This window comes from Panthera tigris, chromosome D3 (genome assembly GCF_018350195.1).
Source record: "Panthera tigris isolate Pti1 chromosome D3, P.tigris_Pti1_mat1.1, whole genome shotgun sequence".
In the NCBI taxonomy this organism is placed as follows: Eukaryota; Metazoa; Chordata; class Mammalia; order Carnivora; family Felidae; genus Panthera; species Panthera tigris.
Window position 1 is genome coordinate 44,242,649 of NC_056671.1, and position 24,531 is coordinate 44,267,179.

The following is a 24,531-nucleotide window of genomic DNA, read 5'->3' on the forward strand; positions in this document are numbered from 1 at the left end:
ATAAAAATAATAAAAATAAAAACTTACTCTCAACATGAAACTTTAAAATTGTTCATTTTAATTTTCAAAGTTATTCACATTTTAATTATAATTCTGATTCTTGAAGTCACTTATGTGGCATCATAAACTAGCATGCCTATTATATCATCACTCAATTTACTGCTAATATGGGACAGTAATCAATTCACTAAAAATTTATTTCACATATCCCAAACCCATTACAAGTTTAAAGCATAATTTTTCAGTTGGGTTGTATTCTTTATTCTTTAAATGCTTATTGCTTATTTTCAGAATTGGTGTTTAAATATGCTATGCCAATAATGCATTACCCTGTTAAAAGTGGCTACAAAATTACATTATCCATTCTACACGAAATTTCACTGAAAATTTACCTTTTTCAGAGCATACTTTGGGTCTTCAGGAAGAACCATTATTATCCTGCCATCAGGATATTCAGCCAGAATTCTTTCTTTTTTCCAACCCTAGATATAAAAAACATGAATGAATTTTGTTACCATATTTCATTTATCATATTCATGTACAAGAAGAAAAATATATTGCTGTGTCTAAAAGTTGCAAACATGGAAAAATATTCTCATTAATGTTTACATGATACAATCAGCTATTTTGTTAAGCATACAATAGGTAAAATGCAAGCTAACTTCTCTATACTACTCACTCAAAAATCTAATACCACAAGAATATTTTTAATTTACCATTTCCCATTTTAAATTAATTTTGAAAATCACACACCAAAAGCAAGCCCCTTAAAATAAGTGATTCCCAGAGCCTGAAAGATAACTCTCCCAGTTTCTTGATAAAAGAACTCTTAAATTCCTTTGGAACATGGTTACCTCCACAAACAAACACTCATGGTTTTATGTCTGGCATGCCAAAGACCTCCAGGAGGTTTTAAATGAACTGATTTGCATGCAGTAGCCCAGTATGTAGTAAGGAATAGTTTTTATTCTTATTGATCACAACTATCAAAGTCACAAGAAGGAGACTATAAAAATATAACTACCTTCTAAGAATCTAATAGGGAAGGAGAAGCTACGTTGTGTGTATCTGAAGTTAAACATACTCAAAAAAAGAGAGGTAATAAACTCTTCTTCAGATCCACACTCGTGGTGATTAATGAGCAGAACCTGCATGAAAAAAAAAACAAAACAAAAACCACTTAAATCTAGTAAGATGGGACTGAACCAGAGGTTAAAACTAGGAGCTTTGAAGTTAATAATAAGTACAGAAGGAATGAGCTTAACTGGTTGTTCCATTTGCCTTACCCAATCAACTTTACATTTAAAAAACAAAAATAAAAACAAAAACAAACAAAAAAAACTTTCAAGAAGCAGTATGTACTTCTATTAGAGAAAACCATGATCTTCTGAAATCTTTTAAGACTATGAAAGCTCAATAAAACCAAGAAAAAGACAACTACATTTTTTTTAATACTATGGCAAGTTTGAAAGGAAGCTGATTTTCTGTTAAAAAATTTAGAATGGCTTTTTAGGAGAGGGGCAGGATCTTAGGGACAAAAAGTCTAGTAATAAGCTTGGTAAATGTAACAATTTGAAGTATTTAAAATGAGAATTTGTTTAAAAAACAGAGCACCCAAAGATAAAGTAAAATTCAGTTGATTGTAATTATGATTGGTTAAAAGGTTCTCAAGATTTAAAAAGGAGCAGAAACAATAGACACAGAAGTCATTTTTTTTTTCAAAATAGAAATTAAATCTGAATTTAGGTAAACAATTTTTAAGGAGTATAAAAGACATTACCTCTTTTAAAACAAATTTATATTACTATGTTAAGTTAGGAAAAGCTTTTTAAAATATATCCACTTTCCATAAAATGAAAACAGACTTTTCATCTTAAAAGTTAAACTATAAATTCAATGAAGAACTAGAAAATTTAAGTAACCCCCACTTCTAAAAAAGTCATATCCTGAGCTGAATTATCTAAAGAAAATCTGATCAATTTACCTATTACCTTTAAAACAAAAATATCAGTCTAATGTCATTATATTGCACCATAAACACTAGACAAATTATTTTGTTTTACTGACTTTTTAGTGTAAAACTTTCTCCTGAAACAATTTGAGACTTGCACATTCATGCAGAAATTCTATCACAATTGGATTTGACAAAATTTTGTTTTATATATGACTGTTTCTTCACATACATATAAGCAGCAAGCATTTGCAAAGGGCAGAGTTACTATTTCTCAGGTTTCTAATACTCATGAAGACAGTGTATTTTAGTGAAAACTGTTCAAAGGTTTTGGAGTAAAAGTTCAGGGTTTAAAGCCCTGTTCTTAGTAGTTACCAGCTATATAACTTGTACAAATCACAAATTCTCTGTTTCCAGATCTAGGCTATGTACAAAATGGCTGTCATCACCTCCATCACTTAGTTGCTTATTAAGAGAGTTGTATTTAAGATAATTCCTCACACAGAGTAGCCACTCAGTAACTTCTATTCTACCTTAATAATGATATCAAACTAAGATCAGTGCCCTACTCTAAGAAAACACAAGTTGATTAATAAAGTCCCCAAAGTTAAATAAACAATAAATTCAAACCACAGACAGATGAAAGAACCAAGTAGGCTAATGTCTGTCAAATAACATACTTAACACATTTATATGCCTCAACTGTAGTTATCTCTTTCCTGGAGTTAATAACCACATGATCCTCCTGACTTTAAAAAGTTTAGAGGAGATTGTCTGTTGCCTGAAACTGAGGCAGAGGTGAAGGTTGTGGGGGAAGGGTGCATACCATTTACAGGAATAACCAAACAGCCACAGCTTTCCACGAAGATGCAAATTCCAACCCAGTGCATTTACACTTCTCACCTTTAGCTCTAAAATGTTACATATATCCCTCTGGTAGCAAGTAATATTTTCCAAACCCCAAATTTTCTTAATTCACCTATCTGGCTGTGAAAAGCAAAAAGCTTTATATTCCTAATAGCAATCAATGATTATTTTTTGTTCCTTGCCACTGTACTTACTCTAAACTTTAGAATCTAAAGAATGAAAAGGATTTCTCCTCTCTTTCCATTTAAAAAGGGTATTAACTGAAAACAATATACATTAAGTGGTGGAAACACTGATCTATACAATTACCAAAATTCACCAAGATCTGTGCATTTAACTGTATGTAAATTATACCCCAATTTTTAAACCTCACACTAATCACATTCATAAAAAGGCTGAAGGAGAATACCCATGAAAAAAATACTTTGAGAAATAAAAACAACAACCAGCTTTTGAAAAGATTACCAATATTGCAAGAAAAAAAGACAGGGAGAACCTTCAGATTAAAGGAGACTTAAGGGACATGCCAACGAATGCCAATATATGGATCTTAATTCAAACAAATAAACAGTATAGAGAATTATATTTGGAGAGCTTTGAACTCTAAGGGAATCTCTGAGAGTAAGGAATTAACTGATTTTTCTTTAAAGGTGTAGTTATCTTTGGGCGCCTGGGTGGCTCAGTCCATTAAGCATCCGACTTTGATTCTGATCATGATTTCACAGCTCATGGATTCAAGCCCTGCATCAGGCTCTGCTGTCAGCACAGAGCCTCCTTCAGATCCTCTGTCTCCCTTTCTCTCTGCCCCTCCCCCTGCTCGCTCTCTCTCTCTCTCTCTCAAAAATAAAACATTAAAATTTTTTTTTAATTTTTTTTAATTAAAAAAAGGTGTAGGTATATTCTTTAAATTACTTCTATGGTGAGGTGCCTAGGTAGCTTGGTTGTTTAAGTACCCAGCTCGTGACTTCAGCTCAGGTCATGATCTCACGGTTCATGGGTTCCAGCCCTGAGATGGGCCCTGTGCTGGTAGTGCGGAGCCTGCTTGGGATTCTCTCTCTGCTCCTCTCCCATTCATGTGTGCTCTCTCTCAAAATACACAAACTTAAAAAAAAAAGAACTTTTATGGTAAAAATAGTCATCTTTTCATCTTTTAGAAATACAGATTTAAAAATATCTATCAAAATGATAATGTGACACCTGGGGTTCGTTTCAAAATAACTTAGAAGGCTGGATGAAAGAAGACTGTCCGTGAACTGTTAATTATTAACACTGGATGATAAGTACATGGGCATTCATTAGTGTATGTGTGTGTTGTATTAAACTTTTTATTTTAGAAAATTCAAACCACCCATCGCCAAAACACTATCAATGGCCTAAGGCTTGTTCAAGCATCATTTATTTAGAAGTGAAAAATAGGGGTGCCTGGGTAGCTCAGTCAGTCAAGCATCCAACTCCTGATTTCAGCTCAGGTTATGATCTCACGGTTCATGGGATCAAGCTCTGTCAGGCTCTGTGCAGACAGCGCAGAGCCTGCTTGGGATTCTCTCTCTGTACCTCCCCTGCTCACATGTGCATATGCTTTCTCTCAAAATAAATAAACATTAAAAAAAAAAAACAGAAGTGAAAAATAATGCAAAACAAATCTAGTCAGCATATCAGTTAGACCTAAGGTAAGGAAAAGGAGTGAATGCAACAGGGGCACAAAGGGGCTTGAGATGCCAGTAATGTTTCTTGTCATATGGGTGTTGACTTTGTCAAAACACCATATTAAGCTGTGTATTCATTATTTGTGTACTTTTTTTTACATGTTGTATTTCACTTGATCTTAGCCAACAGGCCGAGAAGCGATTACATGTTGTGTTTCAATAAAAATTTTAAAAATAAGTACAAAAGCAATTTGAAAAAACATTTCAACAGCCAAGTTTAAGAATTATTATGTATTGAAATAATTAATTTTTAAACCCATCTCTTTTCAAATCATAAGTCTTCAGAAATGAAAGTAAATTAAAATTAAAATTAGCTCTGTCAAAATTCAGTTACATTTGATAGTTACCCAAGGCATAAAGTATAAAAAAAAAAACTGCTGGAAAACTGCAGAAATTCCAATGCAGTGTATAAAAAAATTTTGAGATCAGACAGGAAAGCTAAATACCATCAAGAGGTCAGTTCTTCCTGATTTGATCTACATATTCAATGTAATCTCAATCAAAAACCTCATCAAGTTATTTTATGGATACTGACAAAATGATTCTAAAATTTATATGAAAAAGCAAAAAGGGTAGAACAGCCAACACGATACTGAAGGAGAGGAATAGTCAGAAGACTGATGCTACCTGACATCCAGACCCCTTCCAGTGGCAGTCTGGGAAAGGAGCGGCAGGCACCATGTCCAGCCATGAAGGTGGCATGAAGTCAGTCCCTGAAGCAGGTCAAGGAGATGGATGAGATGAGGCATTCAAACAGAAAGAGGAGTAGAAGAAACTCAAGGAGCTAAAGCAAAGGCCGTGGGGAGGGGTCTCCTGGCCACAGGTGGAATTAAGAAATCTGGCAAAAAGTAAGCTGTTCCTTGTGTCTGTGGCAATGGTGATACTTATTTCTATCCCTGTTTAAACATCTGGATTCCTTTTCATACCAGCTGTTGCTATCTACAGTTAGAATGAAATGTTTCTTAGATTCTATTGTACATTTGAAAATAAACTTTCGGGAAAAAAAAAATCAATCATTAAAAAGAAGACTTACTACAGGGGCGCCTGGGTTGCTCAGTCGGTTAAGCGTCCGACTTCAGCTCGGGTCATGATCTCACAGTTCGCAGGTTCAAGCCCCACACTGGGCTCTGCGCTGTCAGCTCAGAGCATGGAGCCTGCTTTGGATTCTGTATCTCCCTCTCTCTCTGCCCCTCCCCCATTCACACTGTCTCTCTCCTTCTCTCTCAAAAATAAATAAAACATTAGGGGCGCCTGGGTGGCTCAGTCGGTTAAGCGTCCGACTTTGGCTCAGGTCACGATCTCGCGGTCCGTGGGTTCAAGCCCCGCGTCGGGCTCTGGGCTGATGGCTCAGAGCCTGGAGCCTGCTTCCGGTTCTGTGTCTCCCTCTCTCTCTGCCCCTCCCCCGTTCATGCTCTGTCTCTCTCTGTCTCAAAAATAAATAAAACGTTAAAAAATTTTAAATAAATAAATAAATAAATAAATAAAACATTAAAAAAAAAGAAGACTTACTATAAAGCTACAGTAATCAAGACAGTCTGATACTGGTGAAAAAAGAAACAAATACATCAGTGAAACAGAACAGAGAGTCCTAAAATAAACCTACATAAATATAGTCAACTGATGTTTGATAAAATAGCAACAACAGGGACAAGACAGTCTTTTCAACAAATGTTGCTGGAATGATTGGACAGCCACATGCAAAAAAAAAAAAAAAGAAAGGATCTAGATACCATACTTCAAACCCTTCACAAAAATTAACTCAAAATGGATCACAGACCTAAATGTAAAAAGCAAAACTGTAAAACTCCTAGAAAATAACAAAGAAGAAATCCAGATAACCTTCCATACGGCAATGTCTTTTTAGATACAACATCAAAGGCACAATCCATGGGAGAAAGAATTGATAAGCTGCACTTGATTAAAATTAAAATTAAAACCTTCTGCTCTGCAAAAGACACCATGAAGAGCATAAGAAGACAAGCCACTGACTGGGAGAAAATAATATAAATGAGTAGCTGATAAGGGCTGCTATCCAAAAAGATACAAAGAACTCTTAAAACAACAAGAAAAAAAAACACCCAACTAAAAGTGGGCCAAAGACCTGAACAAACACCTTACCAAAGAAGATATAGAGATGGCAAATAAGCATATGAAAAATGCTCCACATCATAAGTCATTTAGGAAATGCAAATGAAAACAAGATACCACTATACACCTATTAGAATGGCCAAAACCCAGAAAAATGACAATACCACACCCTGGCAAGGACGTGGAGCAATAAGGAATCTCATTCATTGCTGGTGGGAATAGTAGAGCCAATGTGGAAAACAGTTTGGCAGTCTCACAAAACTAAACTTACTCTTACCATACAATCCAGCAATCACACTCAGTATTTATGAAAAGGAGTTGAAAACTTACTTCCACACAAAAGCCTGCACCTGTACATGGATGTTTATAGCAACTTTATTCATAACTGCCACAACTTGGAAGCAATCAAGATATCCTTCAGTAGATGAATGGATAAATTAACTATGGTACATGCAGACAATGGAATACTATTCAGCACTTTTTAAAAAGAAATGAGTTATATCAAGCCATGAAAAGATATGGAGTAACTTTAAGCGCACATTACTAAGTGAAAGAACTCAGTATGAAAAAAAACAAATACTGTATGATTCCAACTGTACAGTATTCTGGAAAAGGTAAAACTATGAAGACAGTAAAAAAAGATCAGCAATTGCCAAGGGTTAGTAGGAAGGCAAGGATAAAAAAGGAAGAGAACAGAGGATTTTCAGGGCAGTGAAATTATTCTCTATGATACTATAGTGGTAGATACAGGTCATTAGACATTTTTCAGAACTCAAGGAATGTACACCACCAAGAGTGAACTCTAATAAAAACTATGGACTTTGAATAATGGTGTGTCAGTGTAGGTTCATCAATTTTAACAAACATACTGGTGTGAGGATACTGAACACATGGGGTGGGGGTTAATATATGGGAAGTCTCTGTACTTTCTGCTCAATTTCATTATAAACCTAAAATGGAGCTTAAAAAAAAAATAGTCTATTAAAAAAAAAAAAAAAGACCATAAACAGAATTAGGAAATGATATTCCAAAATCAAGAAGAAAAAAGTCAATAGAAACAGGTTCAGTGATGACCCACATATGTGAATTAGAAAAACTTTAAAATTTTAGGACACCTGGGTGGTTCAGTCAGTTAAGCGTCCAACTCTTGGTTTCAGTTTGGGTCATGATCTAGCGGTTTGTGCATTTAGACCCTGCGTGGGGCTCTGCACTGCTTGGGATTCTCTCCATCCCCTTTTCTCGTTCCCTCCCCTGCTCGTGCTCTCTCTCTAAAAATAAATAAATAAACCTAAAAGAAAAATTAAAAAATAGAAGAACTTTAAAATTTCCGTAATAAATATGTTAAAGATTTTAAAGGACAAGATGGACAAACTATGTGAAAAAGACTTCAATAGAGAAAATGAAACTCCCAAAGATGTACGTATATCCTGTGAGAGGATTAGAATTATCTTCATATGCATAAAGTAGAATATATCTCATGGAGAATTTTAAATACAAACTGAAGAAAATTCACTGGTATATGATGATCCATAATAATGTCTTACAAATGGTAAGAAAGAGAGTTAAATTATTTTCACTATTTTTCTAAATGAGGAATGAACCACTTTAGCACCTAAATTTAATTAGGTATATAATTCTATATGCAATCCTAGTTAACAAATCTTTAATTGCTACAATGAATTTAAATTTGGACTGCTTTTTACATTTTGAGGTACATTACTGCTAGTTTTATTTTGCCTAACTTGTATCAAATATATCACAATATATTTCATGTCCCCAGTTGAAGATTTAAGTTTTAAAAGATGGCTGTAGGCACCATAGAGAAAGACTGTAGGGAAACAAAACTGGAAGCTGGGAAACCAGTTAGGAAAGCATTACACAAGTGGTCAAATGATGACAGCTTGGTTTTGAGAGGAAGCAATGGACATGACAGAGTGGGAGGATTTGGAATCTATTTTGAAGGTGGAATTTACTAATGGGTTGAGTATAAGAAGTGCAAAAAGAAAACTGAAGGATTATTCGGAAGTTTTCAGTTTAAGGAAATGAGTTACAGGGTGGCACCACTTCCGGAAATAGGGAAAAGTAGAGAAGAACAGATTAAAGAAATGTTTGCCACTAGATACATTATAAATTCTCCCTCCTGAGAGTTTATAAGTTCTTTTTAAAAACTGAAAAACTGGGGGCGCCTGGGTGGCTCAGTTGAGCGTCTGACTCTTGATTTCGGCTCAGGTCATGATCCCGGGGTCGTGGGATCAAGTCCCACATCGGACTATGTGGCCTTCCATTCCAAAGCAAAATTATTTTCTAAGATTTGGAAGTCCCGCTCCCATCCTATATTTATATACCACAATACTCTAAGTATTTAAGATGCAACAAAGTAGGAGGCACCTGGGTGGCTCAATCAGTTTAGCATCCAACTTTGGCTCAGGTCATGATCTCATGGTTCTTGAGTTTGAGCCCTGCATCAGGCTCTGTTCTGACAGCTCAGAGCCTAGAGCCTGTTTCCGATTCTGTGTCTACCTCTCTCTCTCTGCCGCTCCCCTGCTCACACTCTCTCTCTCTCTGTCTCTCAAAAATAAATAAACATTTAAAAAATGTTTTTTTAAAAAGATGCAACAAAGTAGAAAAATTAAAAATCAGGATCAGAGAAGAGACAAACAAACTTGATATATAGCCTTATCTTTAAGCAGAGACACTCAACGAAACTCAGACCATTCTCTGACCTCTCAGTCCCTCCTACAAATATACCTGCTCCCTATTCCAGTGATGCCACAGTACAGTTCTAAGGGCCAGTGCTACTTTGCTTCAGATTCCTTTTCCATTCCCAAGATTTAAAAATCTCTATTCCTGCTCTATTTACTTCTCTTTAACACCCAGTGTCCTCTTTCCTAATCACCTTCAAAAGGAATACAGAAAAAGTATATAGAAATAAATATGTATTCAAATTTCACATAAAAAAATTAAAGACTCAGCAAGAGTTACTGGGTAATTTTTAACAACTATTTTTTTAAGTTTATTTATTTGAGAGAGAGTGCACGTGAGCAGGGGAGAGGCAGAAAGAGAAGGAGAGATAGCATCCCAAACAGGTTCCGAACTGTCAGCACAGAGCCCGATACAGGGCTTACCTTATGAAGCGACTGAGCCACCCAGGTGCAACGATTCTATACATTCTATACATTATGCAAGTTTCACAAATGTAGCTATTATCTGTCACCATACACTATTACAATACCATTCATTATTATTCCCTTTGCTGTACCTTTTATCCCCTCCCATGAAGAGGAACAACATTTTTACTTTGATGGTTTAGTATTACAATGCTGGAGAGTGTGGCTCTGTAGCCAATCAGAAATCTGTCAAATCTTCCTTCAGTTGTTCTGATCATTGATTTTCCCCTTTTCTACGAATGCCCTAATAATCCAACACCACACACACCACATACACATACTACTCTCTCCTTATATGTCACTAAAATATTATTTCTCTCCCTACATTCTATCAAAATATTATTTGATCATTATTTAAACTTAACTGTATCATTCACAATTCTCAAAATTCTTCAACATCTGAAAGAACAGAAAGAAAAAAGGCCAAAGGGCATCAAAATCAAAGTATCACAATCTGATTTGATGCATTTTTCTAATCTTACTACCTACAAAAATCTGATTCAGTAAAAACAAACAAACAAAAATTATTCATTATTCCCCACACAGATGTTAAGCTTTCTCATTGGCTATACTATGCCATCAATCACAGATGACCTCCTTTTGTCCATTTAAAAAAAAATTTCAAGTCTTAATTTTTCCTCACCGATGAAAAATCACTGCTCTTCTGATCACTGCTTTACCAAATTATCACTTCCGAACTGCAAAGCTAATTTATAACTGAATTTAAATAATTAGTATTGACTTACTGCTTTAGTAGTTACATAAATCTCTTGCTAACTTTTCATTTCTTTCAGGTTTTGCTCCTAACCTTGAAGGCAAGGGCATATCCTATACCTCCGAGAGTAGAACCCTCCACAGAGCATTTATTCAGTCAGGTGTTAATTAATTCAAAGGAGATAAGGAAGGATAGAGGACAAAAGGATTAAGTTAGAAATTTCTCTGCAAAGAACCCAAATACATTACTTAAAGTTCAAAATATAACTGAGTTTTGGATAGGCTCCAGGCCTGGCAACATTGCTCACTGCTCTGGGAAGAATTTTTCCTGCTTTCTTTTCACACCTTTAGTAAAGAGTACCTCAGTTCAACAAGGGAAATTGAAGTGTTTCTAAGTGTAAACCAGAGTCCAGGCTCCCCCTGAAGCATTAACAAGTTCCTTCCTAAACAGCTTATAATAAGTTAGATAAAAAGAATTTCCTCACATGGTATCCATGAGGCAGATGGGGTACGGAATAGAGAGCATCATCATTCTTTCCCCTACCCCCAAACCAAAAAGGATAAAGAAAAAGAAAATATTTTTGCCAACCAAAAAAAAAAAAAAAAAAAAAAAAAAAAAAAAAAAAAAAAAAAAAAAAAAGGCTCTGTGGGCATCAATTTCTATGATAACTAAATAATTTAAATATCATTTTGATCTTTTGTAAAGGTCTTTAGCCATTCTTAACTGTCACAGATTATTACCATATCTAAGAGAAAATTTTTATCCAAAGGAAAAGCTGTTTATTTCCTTAAAAACATTTGATTAAAATTTAAAAAGTAAAACTCTCATTGGGTCTAACTTATTCTATTTTCAAATGGTCTTAAGTAGAACAAAACTTTATTTCCAGTCCCCAAAAATTGTCATTTAAAGTTAATTAAAGCCAGAACACCAAATGACTTCTTTCTATGTGCTTCTCTCCAGGAAACATAAACAGATAAAATCAGTATCAAAAAAAAACAGATGTTTTCTCAAACACTTAAAAAGTGATTAAACTTCAATTATAACTCAATTTTTAAAAAGGAAAAAAAAGTGCTTGATGCAAAAACACAACACTAGCCAACACTAGCTGCCCTGTAAGTGTACAATAATGCAAAGCACCATACTAGGTGCCCAATAAATGTTTAATGTCCCAATCCAAAATCGAGAGCTGTGATCACAGCAGAACATCTTCAACATAACATGTATGTTTTTATCCTCTCGCCATACACTACATAAGAATGCTACAATGTTTTGGAGGAGTTTCTATAGTCTTAGATTATGTATAATCTGCATTTGAAAACAGCAAAAGAAAAATATTGATCTTGATGTTAGCAAAGGTCGGCCAACTGCTAAACTCAATTCCTTCTCTTGAGCTTATTTCAAAAATAATAAAATAACCCATAGCTCTGTCCCATCAAAGTGGTGGGGTGGGAGGAGGGGTAGGGCTGGGGTAGGAATCAATCTTCCCTAAGTTGCTACATGGCTTGATAGCTTTTCAAGAGCCAGAATTTGTTTAGAAGGTAATGACTCCACCTTGTTCCATAAACCAGCTTCCCTCAGTACTGTGGAAGAGCAGAGTGCGTATTTCCTGATTAACTACTTTTTCTCTCAGAAATTAAGAAGTTCTCTTAAGATGAGGAATTAAGTCTTTTAAACCTAATCTTCTTACAATTTTACAAAAGCGATTACAAGAATCAGATGATGTAAAATGAGAACTTCTATGAGACTTATGTATATTAAATGAAATGTTTTTGCCCCATAGTATTCTATACTTTAGCTATCTGATAGAACTATTTTTCTCAAGTTGTAAGAGCATTAATATAGTAAAATTGGAAAGTACAAATTTCAAACAATAAATCAGTATCTAGCTATAGATACTCCACGTCCACACAGTTCATACTGCATTTAGTTAAGTGACAGAAGGGGGTATGTGTGGCAATGGCAGATAAAATAAGGAATATAAAGAATCACCACAGTAAAGACCCCAAAAAGAAAAAAAAAAAGAAAAGATAAGAAAACTCTACGTATCTTGCCTAGAATTAATTGGATAAATGAAACAACATGAACCCTTCAACCAAAGATAAGGGTAAGAATTTAACTGAAGCCAATAAAGATCTTTTAAAAAATCCAACATCTGTTGCTTATGTAAAAATCCATATGAAATGAATTGGTGATCTCAGTTCAGATATCCTGGAGGTCTTATTAATGTGAGTGTACAGTACTGAAGGTAACATGTATAGGAAAAAAATAGATTCCATTTCAGATATAGGTAAACGGCAATTACATTAAATTACTAATTTCACAAGATATCTGAAATGGTTCAAAATGATTAAAACTTTGCAATTTCCAGAAACTGTTAAATAATACCCATCGTGTCTCAAATACACATACACTAAAATATATACTAAAATGTACTTGCTTTGTGGGATTTTTTTTTAAGTATACAACAAATTCTGAGATCTTAACCTTTAAGAATTTTTTTTTAATTTTATAAAGAAAAACTCTCATGATAGCAAAAAGAAGGTAAATAAAAATTCCAAAACCATCTATTTGGTATAATATATATATCACTATCAGTCCTCAAATAAAAACTTGTGCCAAGCTATTATGAATATTAAAAAGGCTTATCAACAGTTAATAATAATCACTAAAGAAAAATTTTTAAATACTCAAATTGAATAGCATTATTTGTTAGAAGAGATGAGGTATAATAACTACTTTAAATATGTACCTTAAATAAAAAAAAATCCCACAACACAAGCCAGCCAGAATAAAGTTAGCTGGTTTTATGTTCGGCTTTGTTTTAAAATAAGCCAGTATACATACTACCAGGGTTTTGTATATATTATTATTTCCTAAAAAATTTGTCAATGACTTAAATTTGGCAATTCATGTCTTTAAGATGCTGACCTAATTATCTGCATTTTAGAACTCATGAATTTCACTTACCACATATTTTACAGCACTTATAAATTGGTTGTGGAAGAGCAGATGCTGTGTTTCATCTTCTGGATTTGAAGCTGTGTAGAGCATGCCACAAACATTACAGGAAACTGCTCCAAATCTTTTTTGTCCTGCATCCTATTTATAAAAAACAAACAAAAGGTTTTTCCCTCCCAAAGGAGTAATTCAGCTTCTAAAGCTATAACAGGAACATCAAGTGAGAAGTATTTAATCTACAATGAATAATGTTCAGTGTTAATTAACAAGATGTTAAACTGTGAAATCTAATGTGTAATTTTATTAAGTCCTTAATTTTAGTAATCTGACCATTCACTCCACAGCATTTAATAGCAACTAAGAAGAACTCAGAAATATCTTTTAACACTACAATCTTAGTCCTAAAGCCCTCAACAGGAAATACTCTATAAATGAGAATGAAGATGTATTTTTATATCTGCAATAATTACACTGTTAAAGCTTAGTCTGTGTTTCACAGACTCCTTTTTTAATGTCTTAAAAGTATGTTCTCTTTAATGGTTTTATTCTAGTTTATAAATATTAAAAAGAATATTTTGATGTTACCAAAAACTCATGAGAAAAGGTAATATTAATTTTTCTATTAAAACAGTTAATTATTAAAAATTATTAACAGTAATTTATAAATTTTTTTCATATTAACTAAGTACAAGTACAATCATCCATTCTCCAGTAATTCACTTGTGCTATAGAACCGTAACTGTTTACAAAATGTTTTCTTTCTTGTCCTTATTCAACAAGAAATTTTCAGCAATATGATCTAAATTTAAGAATAATAAACTAATAATCCCTTTACTCTTTCTATTCTAAAACTGTACAATTTGAATTACTAAAAAAAAAAAAAAAAAAGATCTAAGATAACAGCATCTCTAGTGTCTTAGAACTAGGATCAAGTAGGGGTATCTTGGTGGCTCAGTTGCATGACTGTACGACTCTCGATTTCAGCGCAGGTTGTGATCCCAGCGTCATGGGATCAAGCCCTGTGTGGGGGCCCCGTAGTAAGTGTGGAGCCTGCTTAGGATTCTCTCTCTTCTGCCTCTGCCCCTCTCTCCTGCTCACTCTCTCTCTCTACAAAAATAAATAAATAAATAAATCTTAAAAAAAAATTTTTTTTATAACTGTGGCAAAAAATATATATATAACAATATTTGCCATCTTAATTTATTTTTTTAATCTGAGAGAGAGGGGAATACACAAATGGGGGACAGGAGTAGAGAGGGACAGAGAGAATCTCAAGCAGGCTCCACGCTCAGCACAGAGCCCAATGCGGGGCTCAATCCCACGTTGTCCCACCTGAAATCAAGGGTCAGACACTCAACCAGCTGAGCCACCTAGGCATCCCTACTATCTTAATGACTTTTAAGTGTACAGCTCAGTAGTTTTATTATATTCACATTGTTCTGTAACCAATCTTCAAAAGTCTTTTCATCTTGCAAAACTGAAACTCTAAACCAATTAAACAATTGGTCCTCGATCTACCTTCCTTCCCAGCTCCTAGAAACCACCATTCTACTGTCTCTGTAAGTACTCTAGACACTCACAGCAGTGAAATCTTACAGTATTTGTCTTTCTGTGACTAACTTATTTCACTTAGCTTAATGTCCTCAAGGTTCAACCATGTTGTAGCATGTCAGAATTTCTTTTTTTAAGGCTGAATCATATTCCATTGTATGTATACACATTTTGTTCATCCATTCCTCCTTGATGGACACTTAGGTTGCTTTCACCCTTTGGCTATGATGAATGATGTATACCAGTGTACAAATATCTCTGCAACCAAGCAGTTTTCACAGTATTGAGCACACTTTTCTTCCTTGGTTTCCTAATTGGTAAATGGGAGATAATAGTAGTACCTACCTCATACTTTAAAAACTGAGGCCTACCTAAGTTAATATGAGTGGAGTACATGGAACAATGATTTAGCTGCTATCCTGACCATTAACATCATCATCTTCATCAACTCTAGACCAGAACTGAATAGAAATGCAATCCACAAATTTTAAATTTTCCAGTAGCCATGTTAAAGAATGCAAAAACAGGTGAAATTAATTTTAGTATTTTATTCAACAAAACATATCCCAAATACTTTAACTTCAACATGTACTAAATAGAAAAAAAACTTATCAGTGAAATACTTTACATTCCCTTTTTTATACTAGTCTTTAAAATGCAGTAACTATGTTTACACTTACAACATATCTCAATTCTAATGAGCCACATTTCAAATACTCAACAGCTACATGTGGCCACCATATTGGACAGTGCTGCTCTATATTCTACTAGTCTAATCCTGTTTCACTACCATACTGATTTAACAACAGAAACATTATTAACTCTAATGAAACTTTCCCGATTAACCTTTCCCAAAAATTTGCAGACAATTCTTACAAAGTTATTCTCCTATATTAAAGTTAGAATCAATAGTCTACTCCACCAAATCCTACTGATAATGTTGACTGGAAGTACATTAAATTTTCCTATTATTTTGGGTTCCTTCATTTTTTTTTATAGTGTGCTCGCTTACTCAAATTAGGTTTTTTCATCAATCAAAATATCTCTTTTTCAACTTGTCACCAAACTGTATTTAAGTTCTATTTCAAATTAACTACTGGTTTATCTTCCTGTAAAACACAGTTTAAAAATTATAATATACACTAAAATACAGATATTTAAAATCATTTTATGTATTAAGCTCCATGTTATTTTAATATTTAAACCAACTACTAAAACAAAGTACATCAAACGACATATTAAAGAAAGTAACAGATCTGGGGCTCCTGAGTGGCTCAGTCCATTAAACACCTAACTTTGGCTTAGGTCATGATCTCACGGTTTGTGGGTTTGAGTCCTGCATCAGGCTCTGTGCTGACACCTTAGAACCTGGAGCCTGCTTCAGATTCTGTGCCTGCCCCTCCCTCCCTCCCTCCCTCCCTCCCTCCCTCCCTCCCTCCCTCTCTCTCTCTCTCTCTCTCTCTCTCAAAAATAAATAAAAATTTTTTTAAAAAAGTAACAAATATAAAGTATCAATCTGTTGTAAATAAAACTAAGAGTATGGATATTTGAGTTTTTATTTGTTATAGGAGGAACTCACTACTGGGGTTCAAGTTGGGGGATTTCTAATGATACCAGGAATATTTCCATAATGACGATTTATGGTGACAAGCCTCTTTGAAAAAAAAGCAATGAATTTATTCTTTAACAATGTGCATAAGAAAGGTGATTATAACAACACTTCACCAAAAAGGTCAAGTTGGATACTTACTATGATCAACTGTTTTTCATCAACTTTCTCTGCTTCTTTTAGTTTCAAGTCCTTTGGAATTGTTATCTCCAAATGGGAATTACACTTAGGCCAAGAATGATTTGGTGGTGTCTCCCTTTAAAAAAAAAAAAAAAAAAATCACACTATTAAATGTTATAGAGCTATTATCACTTCAAAGCACTAAAAATAAAAAAAAAAACTTTCTCTATACGACACTCACAAATCTCAATTCCAAGGGGGGTATAAATAACATTTTAAAAATCAAGGGGAGAACACCCAAGAAAATTACTGATTTTCAACAAATAAACAAAAAACTGCTGTACTATAGTTTGAGTAAGTTTCAAGTTTTTCATAGTTTTAGCCATCTGAGTCAGTACAATTTGTCCTAAATACTGTTTTTTAGTAATCTGTAAAGCAAAGTAAGTCAGATTTAATTTAATTTTGACATTAAAGACGGAACCAAGTGCTTCTAAAACACTTAAAACACTTTTACATGTTGATAATACCAGTACTTCAAGGGTTTGCAGAAAAGTGAATTCTCAAAATACTGTTGCTGAAAGTATAAAAAGACACACATCGGACAAAAATATGGCAATGCAGGATAATTCCCATAGCTATTAATTTATCCTAGATATAGTAATACAAACGGGCAAAGATGCATATGTTTATTAAAGAACTTTTTTGGACAGAAATAAGAAACAACCAAAATGTCTATGAAGTAGAGAATTGTTAAATAAACAATGGAATATTCACACAATGAAATTTAATGCAGATTTAAAAGAATGAGGTAATTAAGGTAGAAAAGATGCCCATATTACCCTAAGGGGGAAAAAAAACTATAAAACATATGTATAGGCACAGAAAAAGTAAAATGAAATGAATACTTATGAAAATAATTTTCTTTCTACGTGAAAAACCAGATTATTAGCACAACTTTTTAAGGAAAAATATCCCAAACTCAAAAGTTGGAAGTATAAAATCCTAAAGTTCTGTTAAAAACAAGGCAACAGGTCCAAAATGTAGTTGCTTATGCTAAGCCCCACATTACCAAATCAAGACTTAGTTTTGGCTCTTCTAGAAATGGAATCTTTAACCAGTCAATCAGGAATCATTTAATCAGCACTAGTTAGATAATTTGCCCTAATGATAATCTGCCATTCCCCCTAAAGGAAAGTAACTTTGCAATAATCAACCCATTTTTTCCACCAGTTATAACTTTCCTTAATCCCACTCCTTTCTGCCTATAAGTCTTTCATGTTACAGCTCCTTGCAGCTCCTTTCTATCTGCCACACTGAATGCTGCCCAATTTGAATTGATTTTCAAATAAACAAAAACTGTAAAAGCCTCAGTTTATCTTTCAATTGTTCCTATATTTACTCTTGTATTAAACTAATGTCTTACCTGTTATCACTGGTCTTAGATGTTTGGTTACTGAGTATAGTGTGTTGTTTGGGAGTTGAACCTGTAATTTAATCAAGAAGATGAGTTAAACCTTAAGCTTTGTACTAGCTCTCCATCTAATAGTTGCAAATCATTACGAAGAAAAAAGAATACACTAAATGTTTTAATTTTTTAAGTTTATTTACTTATTTTGAGAGAGAGAGAGAGCATGTGAAAGGGGATAGGCAAAGAGTGAGAGAGGGAGAGAGAGAATCCCAAGCAGGCTCCATGCTGTCAGCCCATGTTGGGGCTCAATCTCACACACCGTGAGATCATTACCTGAGCAGAAATCAAGAGTCGTACGTTTAACCAGCTGAGCCACCCAGGCAACTCTAAATGTTTTCTTTTTAATGAAACCATTTGATAAAATTAGGCCCCCTTCCTAGAAATTACTCTTCAGAAGTATAAAAGTTCTACAGAGTCACAAAGAAATCCAATGGTAGATTAACAGTTTGCCTCTAGTTTCACCAATTACTAGCACTGAACAACATAGGAAATTGTATAAATGCCCGTATAATTATATAATCTCTACATGGAAATAAATGGGAACACCGCTTCGTTTAAAAAAACCCTGAAGTCTCACAAGAAACAGTAAGTGTTGGCAAGCATGTGGAGAAAAAGGGGCGCCTGGGTGGCTCAGTCGGTTGAGCGTCCAACTTCAGCTCAGGTCACGATCTCACGGTTCGTGAGTTCGAGCCCCACATCAGGCTCTGGGCTGATGGCTCAGAGCCTGGAGCCTGCTTCCGATTCTGTGTCTCCCTCTCTCTCTGCCCCTCCCCCAGTCATGCTCTGTCTCTGTCTCAAAAATAAATAAACATTAAAAAAAAAATTAAAAAAAAAAAAAAGAATGTGGAGAAAAAGAAACCCTCGTGCATGACAGGTGGGAATACAAATTGGTGTAGCTACCGTAAAAAACAGTATGGAGGTTCCTCAAAAAATAAAAAATAGAATTACCATATGATCCAGTCATTCCACTACTAGGTATTTACCAAAGAATACAAAATGCTAATTTAAAAAGATGTTTATTGCAGAATTATCTATAATAGCCTAATTATGGAAGCAACTCAAGTGTCCATTGATGGATGAATGGATTAAAAATGTGGCATATATACAATGGAATATTACTCAGCCATCAAAAAGAATGAAATCTTGTCATTTGCAACATGGATGGAGCTAGAGCATACAATGCTAAGTGAAATAAGTCAGTCAGAGAAAGACAAATAGAGTACTATATGATCTCACTCATACGAAAGAATTTAAGAAACAAAACAAAGGAAAAAAGAAACAAATACTCTTAAATATAGAGAACTGGTGGTTACCAGAAAGGAGATGAGTGAGGGATGGATGAAATAGGTGAAAGAGATTAAGAGTATACTTATCATGAGCACTGAGTAATGTACAGAATTGCTGAATCATTGTATTATACACCTGAAACTAATATAAAACTGTATATTATACTGTAATTTTTAAAATTATAGTTTCTGAAGTTTTAATATTAATAAATAACGCAATAATTCATTTTATTTTCTAAAAAATAACTGCATTTCTCATATTTATATTGTGCTTTCCCTTCCTCCACAAAAAGTTTAAATAATACGTAATAGAAGAAATTATCTGACTTCAGTATACTACTCTAAGTATTTCCTTTAGCAGAGAGAAACAAGAATGAGGAATTTGGAATTTCTTTCCATATGCCCTTGTGCTTCATCTGATAATGGTAAGCAAATCTTCACCCAACAGCTCAAATAATGTACTGTCAAGGATGTTTTCAAGGTTACGAAAAAAATCTTTGTATGGTATAACTGCACAAATTGCAGAATCTATTTAATTTTTTATTTTTTAAGTAAGCTCTACCAACTGAGCCAGTCAGGCGCCCCTGCAGCATTTGTTAAATCCTTTCAAAAACAAAATCACTAAGATGGAAAACTGAGTAACTCAGGATTGAAGATAAGAATCTAAAGTGGAAAAGCACAAATAATCAGCTGTATTTGAGAAATAAGCTTCTACCACTAACTTAGGCAATTCATTAAGACATACTTCTCCAGAAAGTAAGTTACAAACAAAATAAAAGATTTAAGATAAAGACCTTCTGGTAGCAAGTCAAAGAGTCATATTTAAGTACTTTGTTTTTTCTTTATTTTAGAGAGAGAGCATGAGCAAGGGAGAGGGGCAGATACAGCAGGGAGAGAGAGAATCTCAAGCAGGCTTCACACTCAGCGCAGAGCCCAATGCAGAGTTCAATCCCATGACCCTAAGATCATGACTTAAGCCAAAACCAAGAGTTGGACACTCAACTGACTGAGCCACCCATGTGCCCCCATACTTAAGTACTTTAAACAAGGTAAGAAAGAGAAGCAATTCTGCCCCGAAGAATGGTGATAAAGATTTTTAAAAAACAAAAAAAGAATGGTGATAATTACACATTTGAAAAACATATGCAATATGGTTCAGAAGGATTTAACTGGCCTATTTGGTAGTCAATATTGTTTCCTATCATACTGACAAAAATATCTCTGAACACTGAGAAAACCAAATGATAGTTTCAAAGTTTTACCTGGAAATTTATTGTCTCCTGTATCAACTTTTGCTTGATTGAGTGAAGCTGAAACAGTAGAGGTATTTCCCACGGGATTGTTTTGAAGCTTGGATTCCAAACACAGACTGAAATTCTGAACATACAACATTCAAATTGTTACTACTTGCTTTCATATCAATCTTTGGGACTCATCCCAAGACACTTTCAGTGAATGCATACTAAGAAAATTTAAGATAATACTTCATAGTTGGGGTAATTCACACTGATATGCTTTAAGAGTCTCTTCATGATCTCTCCCACAACCACCCTCTCCGCATCAGCTCCCATTATTCCCCTTCATGCTACACCGAAGAACTTGCAAATCCCACAGATATATTTTGGTTCTATACTTTTTCTGTTTCATCCATCTAAACCTGCACTGTCCAATAGAGTAGCCACTACCTCACCTGACTATTGAGCACTTAAAATGTAGTTAGTATGACTGATTTGAGATTATACTGTCAATATAAAGCACAGATTTTTAAGACTTATTACAAAAAAGTAAAATAGGTCTACTTATAAAATTATATGCTGAAATGAAAGTATTTCTATATGACAGGTTAAATAAAATACTTTAATCTTACCAGTTTATCATTCTTTTTTAACGTGGCTACCAGAAAATTTTAAATCATGTGGTTCACATTACACTTCTACTGGATAATGCTAATCTAGAACCTCTCCCCCTGTATAAATTCAACCCATTACTTAAATATTAACCTCTTCTATGAAGCTTTGCCAAGTTTCTCCATGCCCTTTTCCCAAGTTTAGAATAATTTTCCATCTTCTTCACCTCTACCTCTTTCATGTCCTTATTACTATTTTCAATTGGTTGTTTTTGATTCATCTTCTACAACTTTTTAACGTTTATTTATTTTTGAGACAGAGAGACAGAGCATGAACAGGGGAGGGTCAGAGACAGAGGGAGACACAGAATCTGAAACAGGCTCCAGGCTCTGAGCTGTCAGCACAGAGCCCGACACGGGGCTCGAACTCATGGACTGCGAGATCACGACCTGAGCCGAAGTCAGACGCTTAACCAACTGAGCCACCCAGGCACCCCAAGCTTCTATAACTCTTAAGAGCAAAGATATTCTATTCATTTTTGTATTCCCAAAATCCCCTAAATCAGAACACTATCAAAGGTGATAATAACTACCAAAAGAAAATAATATTCCAAGCTCTATCCAACATTGGCTGTATCTGTATTGTGATTATTCCACTCAACTATGTAACATTATTTTGAATATTTTTGAAAAAGTGAACAAGTTTTATCACTGACAAAGCAGAAAAATTAAAAACAAGAGCAATGACTAATTAATCTCCATTAAATAGGAAGGAATTTAGGAAGTTACTGGCTTAAAAAAAGAATCACAAAATAATTGGGCTTTAAAATTCATAAAGTTCAAATAATTTAAATTCAGCCCAAAGAATTCAGAGAAGCCCTATCAAACATCATCATTTCTCAGTACTGCTGAAACTGACAGCAAAATTACAAGCAGCCATAGAAAAAGATTTCATATGATACAGGGTTTGTTTTTATATTCTCCTTCCTCCCCAAGTATAAAATGGCTAGATTCTGAAACCAGACAATCTCAGTTTAAATCCTAGCTCTACCACTTAAATGTCACTCAGGTAAAAGTTACTTAAATTCCTAAGTCTCATTCCCCTCACCTGTAATATGTAGATAATAATAGAAACCATAGCGTAGACTATAGTGATAATTTTATGAAGCTCTCCTCTGACTAACAAAGAGGCAGTGTTAACCAAAGGCTATTATGTCATTAACCAAAAGCTGCTGTGATGGTTGAACAAAGCTGCCACAATTCTTAGTGCTTATGAATAAAGAGAAATCTCTTAAGTGACTGCTACAATGTAAATTCTTTAAAGGCAGAACACATTTGTCTTCTGGAGCCTAGCACAAAATCTTGGACATAGCAGGCACTCAACTATGTCATGAACTAACATAATTACCACATTCCTGATCACTCTGTGAAAGTGATTGCATCAGTGGTATTGGTGAAAAGAAGAGAAACAACCTAAAAGTGCTTTCAACTTGCACAAAACCAAGTTAGCAAAAAACAAAACAAAACAAAAACAAAAACCACACACATATATACACAAACTATGCTAGCATTTATGTAAACATTTAAAACACAAACAGTGCTAAGTATTCTTTATGGATATACATAAATAGTGAAATCATAAAAACAAAAAAGGAAAGATCCACACCAACTTCACAAACTCATTTTAACTCTGGGAAGAGAGGTGAATGGAAAGAAGAGGGAGATAAGGTCTTTTCCTGTATCTGTAACATACTTTTCTTATTTTAAAAGACCTGAATTCAATAAAATGTTGGGTTTTTTTTTTTTTTCAAATTTGGGTGGTAAACAAGAGTATGTTAAGTTTCTATAGTATTCTGAATGTTTAAAATAGTCAAGAATTTATAAATGTAAATAAAATTTTTAACACAAGTTTCATAGGACAGTTTCTCATAATGCACCTTGAGAGAAACTGTATAAATCCAAAGCACATTCCAATAAAAACAGTATTACAGGTCAAAATAATGTGGTCCAAGTAAGCATCTCTATTCTAGTACTCCAAAGGATTACATTTCTTATTCTTCGATATAACTGTCCACAAACTGAGGGTTTCTTTTTAATTTTATTTTAATTGACACACAATGTTAACATTAATGTCAGGTATACACATAGTGATTCAACACCTCTCTATACATTATGCTATGCTCACCATAAGTGTAACTACCATCTATCATCATACAACACTATTACAATACCAGTAACTATATATTCCCTATATTGTACCTTTTATTCTCATGACTTATCCCACAAACTGAGTTTTGACAGGCATTTATGCAGCAAGGAGTTAGAAGATAAACTCCTGAAGATATATACTCCAGGAGAAGATACACCTGGACTATAGCTATCAATTTGCTGACAAAACATACCCTGAAAAGAAAGCCACTCCATCTCTGATGTAAACCACCCTTGTTACACTACCAGTCACTACTTACTTCTAATTACTGTCACTATTTGAATAATTATCTTCTAATTGATGCTTTCATTCCCATTTGTTCAGAAAATAAAATCTAAGAGTACCATATGGTATCTGTTCCCTTTTTAATTTGATTTGTAGTCCATGAGAATAGACAATGATCTATTTTCATGGCTTCTGGCAAGAAGCCCAGATTCCTCATTCATTCAACTTTGCTCCTACAACAAAATGCCTCCAAAAGGAACTTTAAATCATTCCTAAAACTTAGGATGACTTGACTTTTCCCTCTACTCATTATGACTTTTTTCTCAAGTGCTCTAATGTTCAAAGTATGCAATTGTAGAAAAAATGCTGGGCTGAGAAGCAGAACACCTAAAAATTGAATCCTATTTGTGTCCCCAAACATGTGACCTAAATTACATTCCTCCACTGCTCTAAGTTTTCTCATCACAAAACAATTGAAACAAATTAGTGAAGTTTTTCACATATGTATCATAGAGCTCCATTTTTTATACATAAAAAATTTCTTATAGGTTTATATATTGGTATTTTACCTATGATTTAATTTGGCGGGAAAAATCAGCTCAGCTGCTTTTATAGTTTCAAACTACCTCAGATAATCATTAAAGTTTCTTCTAGCTATTAGATTGTTTTTCCTTTTTTTCAAGATTGTTTTTCAACTTACCATTTTTAAAATTCTTCACCACTACAATCTTACTCTAAAACTGAAGACTGAATTATTTACATCTT

The 24,531-nt window shown here is 34.1% G+C and overlaps 1 protein-coding gene across 5 annotated transcripts in view; it reads right to left on the bottom strand.

The window, feature by feature from the left end:
• Nucleotides 1–24,531, bottom strand: part of ESCO1 (establishment of sister chromatid cohesion N-acetyltransferase 1) — an 80,879-nt gene that overhangs the window by 17,139 nt on the left and 39,209 nt on the right. For 4 of the 5 annotated variants that reach the window (XM_042962695.1, XM_042962693.1, XM_042962696.1 and 1 more), the window contains exons 6-10: nucleotides 20,749–20,863; nucleotides 18,156–18,216; nucleotides 16,754–16,868; nucleotides 13,462–13,593; nucleotides 393–482 (exon numbers count right to left, since the gene is read on the bottom strand). In XM_042962695.1, coding sequence (XP_042818629.1) covers nucleotides 393–482; nucleotides 13,462–13,593; nucleotides 16,754–16,868; nucleotides 18,156–18,216; nucleotides 20,749–20,863 — 513 coding nt within the window. Of the gene's footprint in view, nucleotides 1–392; nucleotides 483–1,024; nucleotides 1,149–13,461; nucleotides 13,594–16,753; nucleotides 16,869–18,155; nucleotides 18,217–20,748; nucleotides 20,864–24,531 lie in introns of all 5 variants that reach the window. The other variant, XR_006210062.1, reaches the window with a different exon arrangement.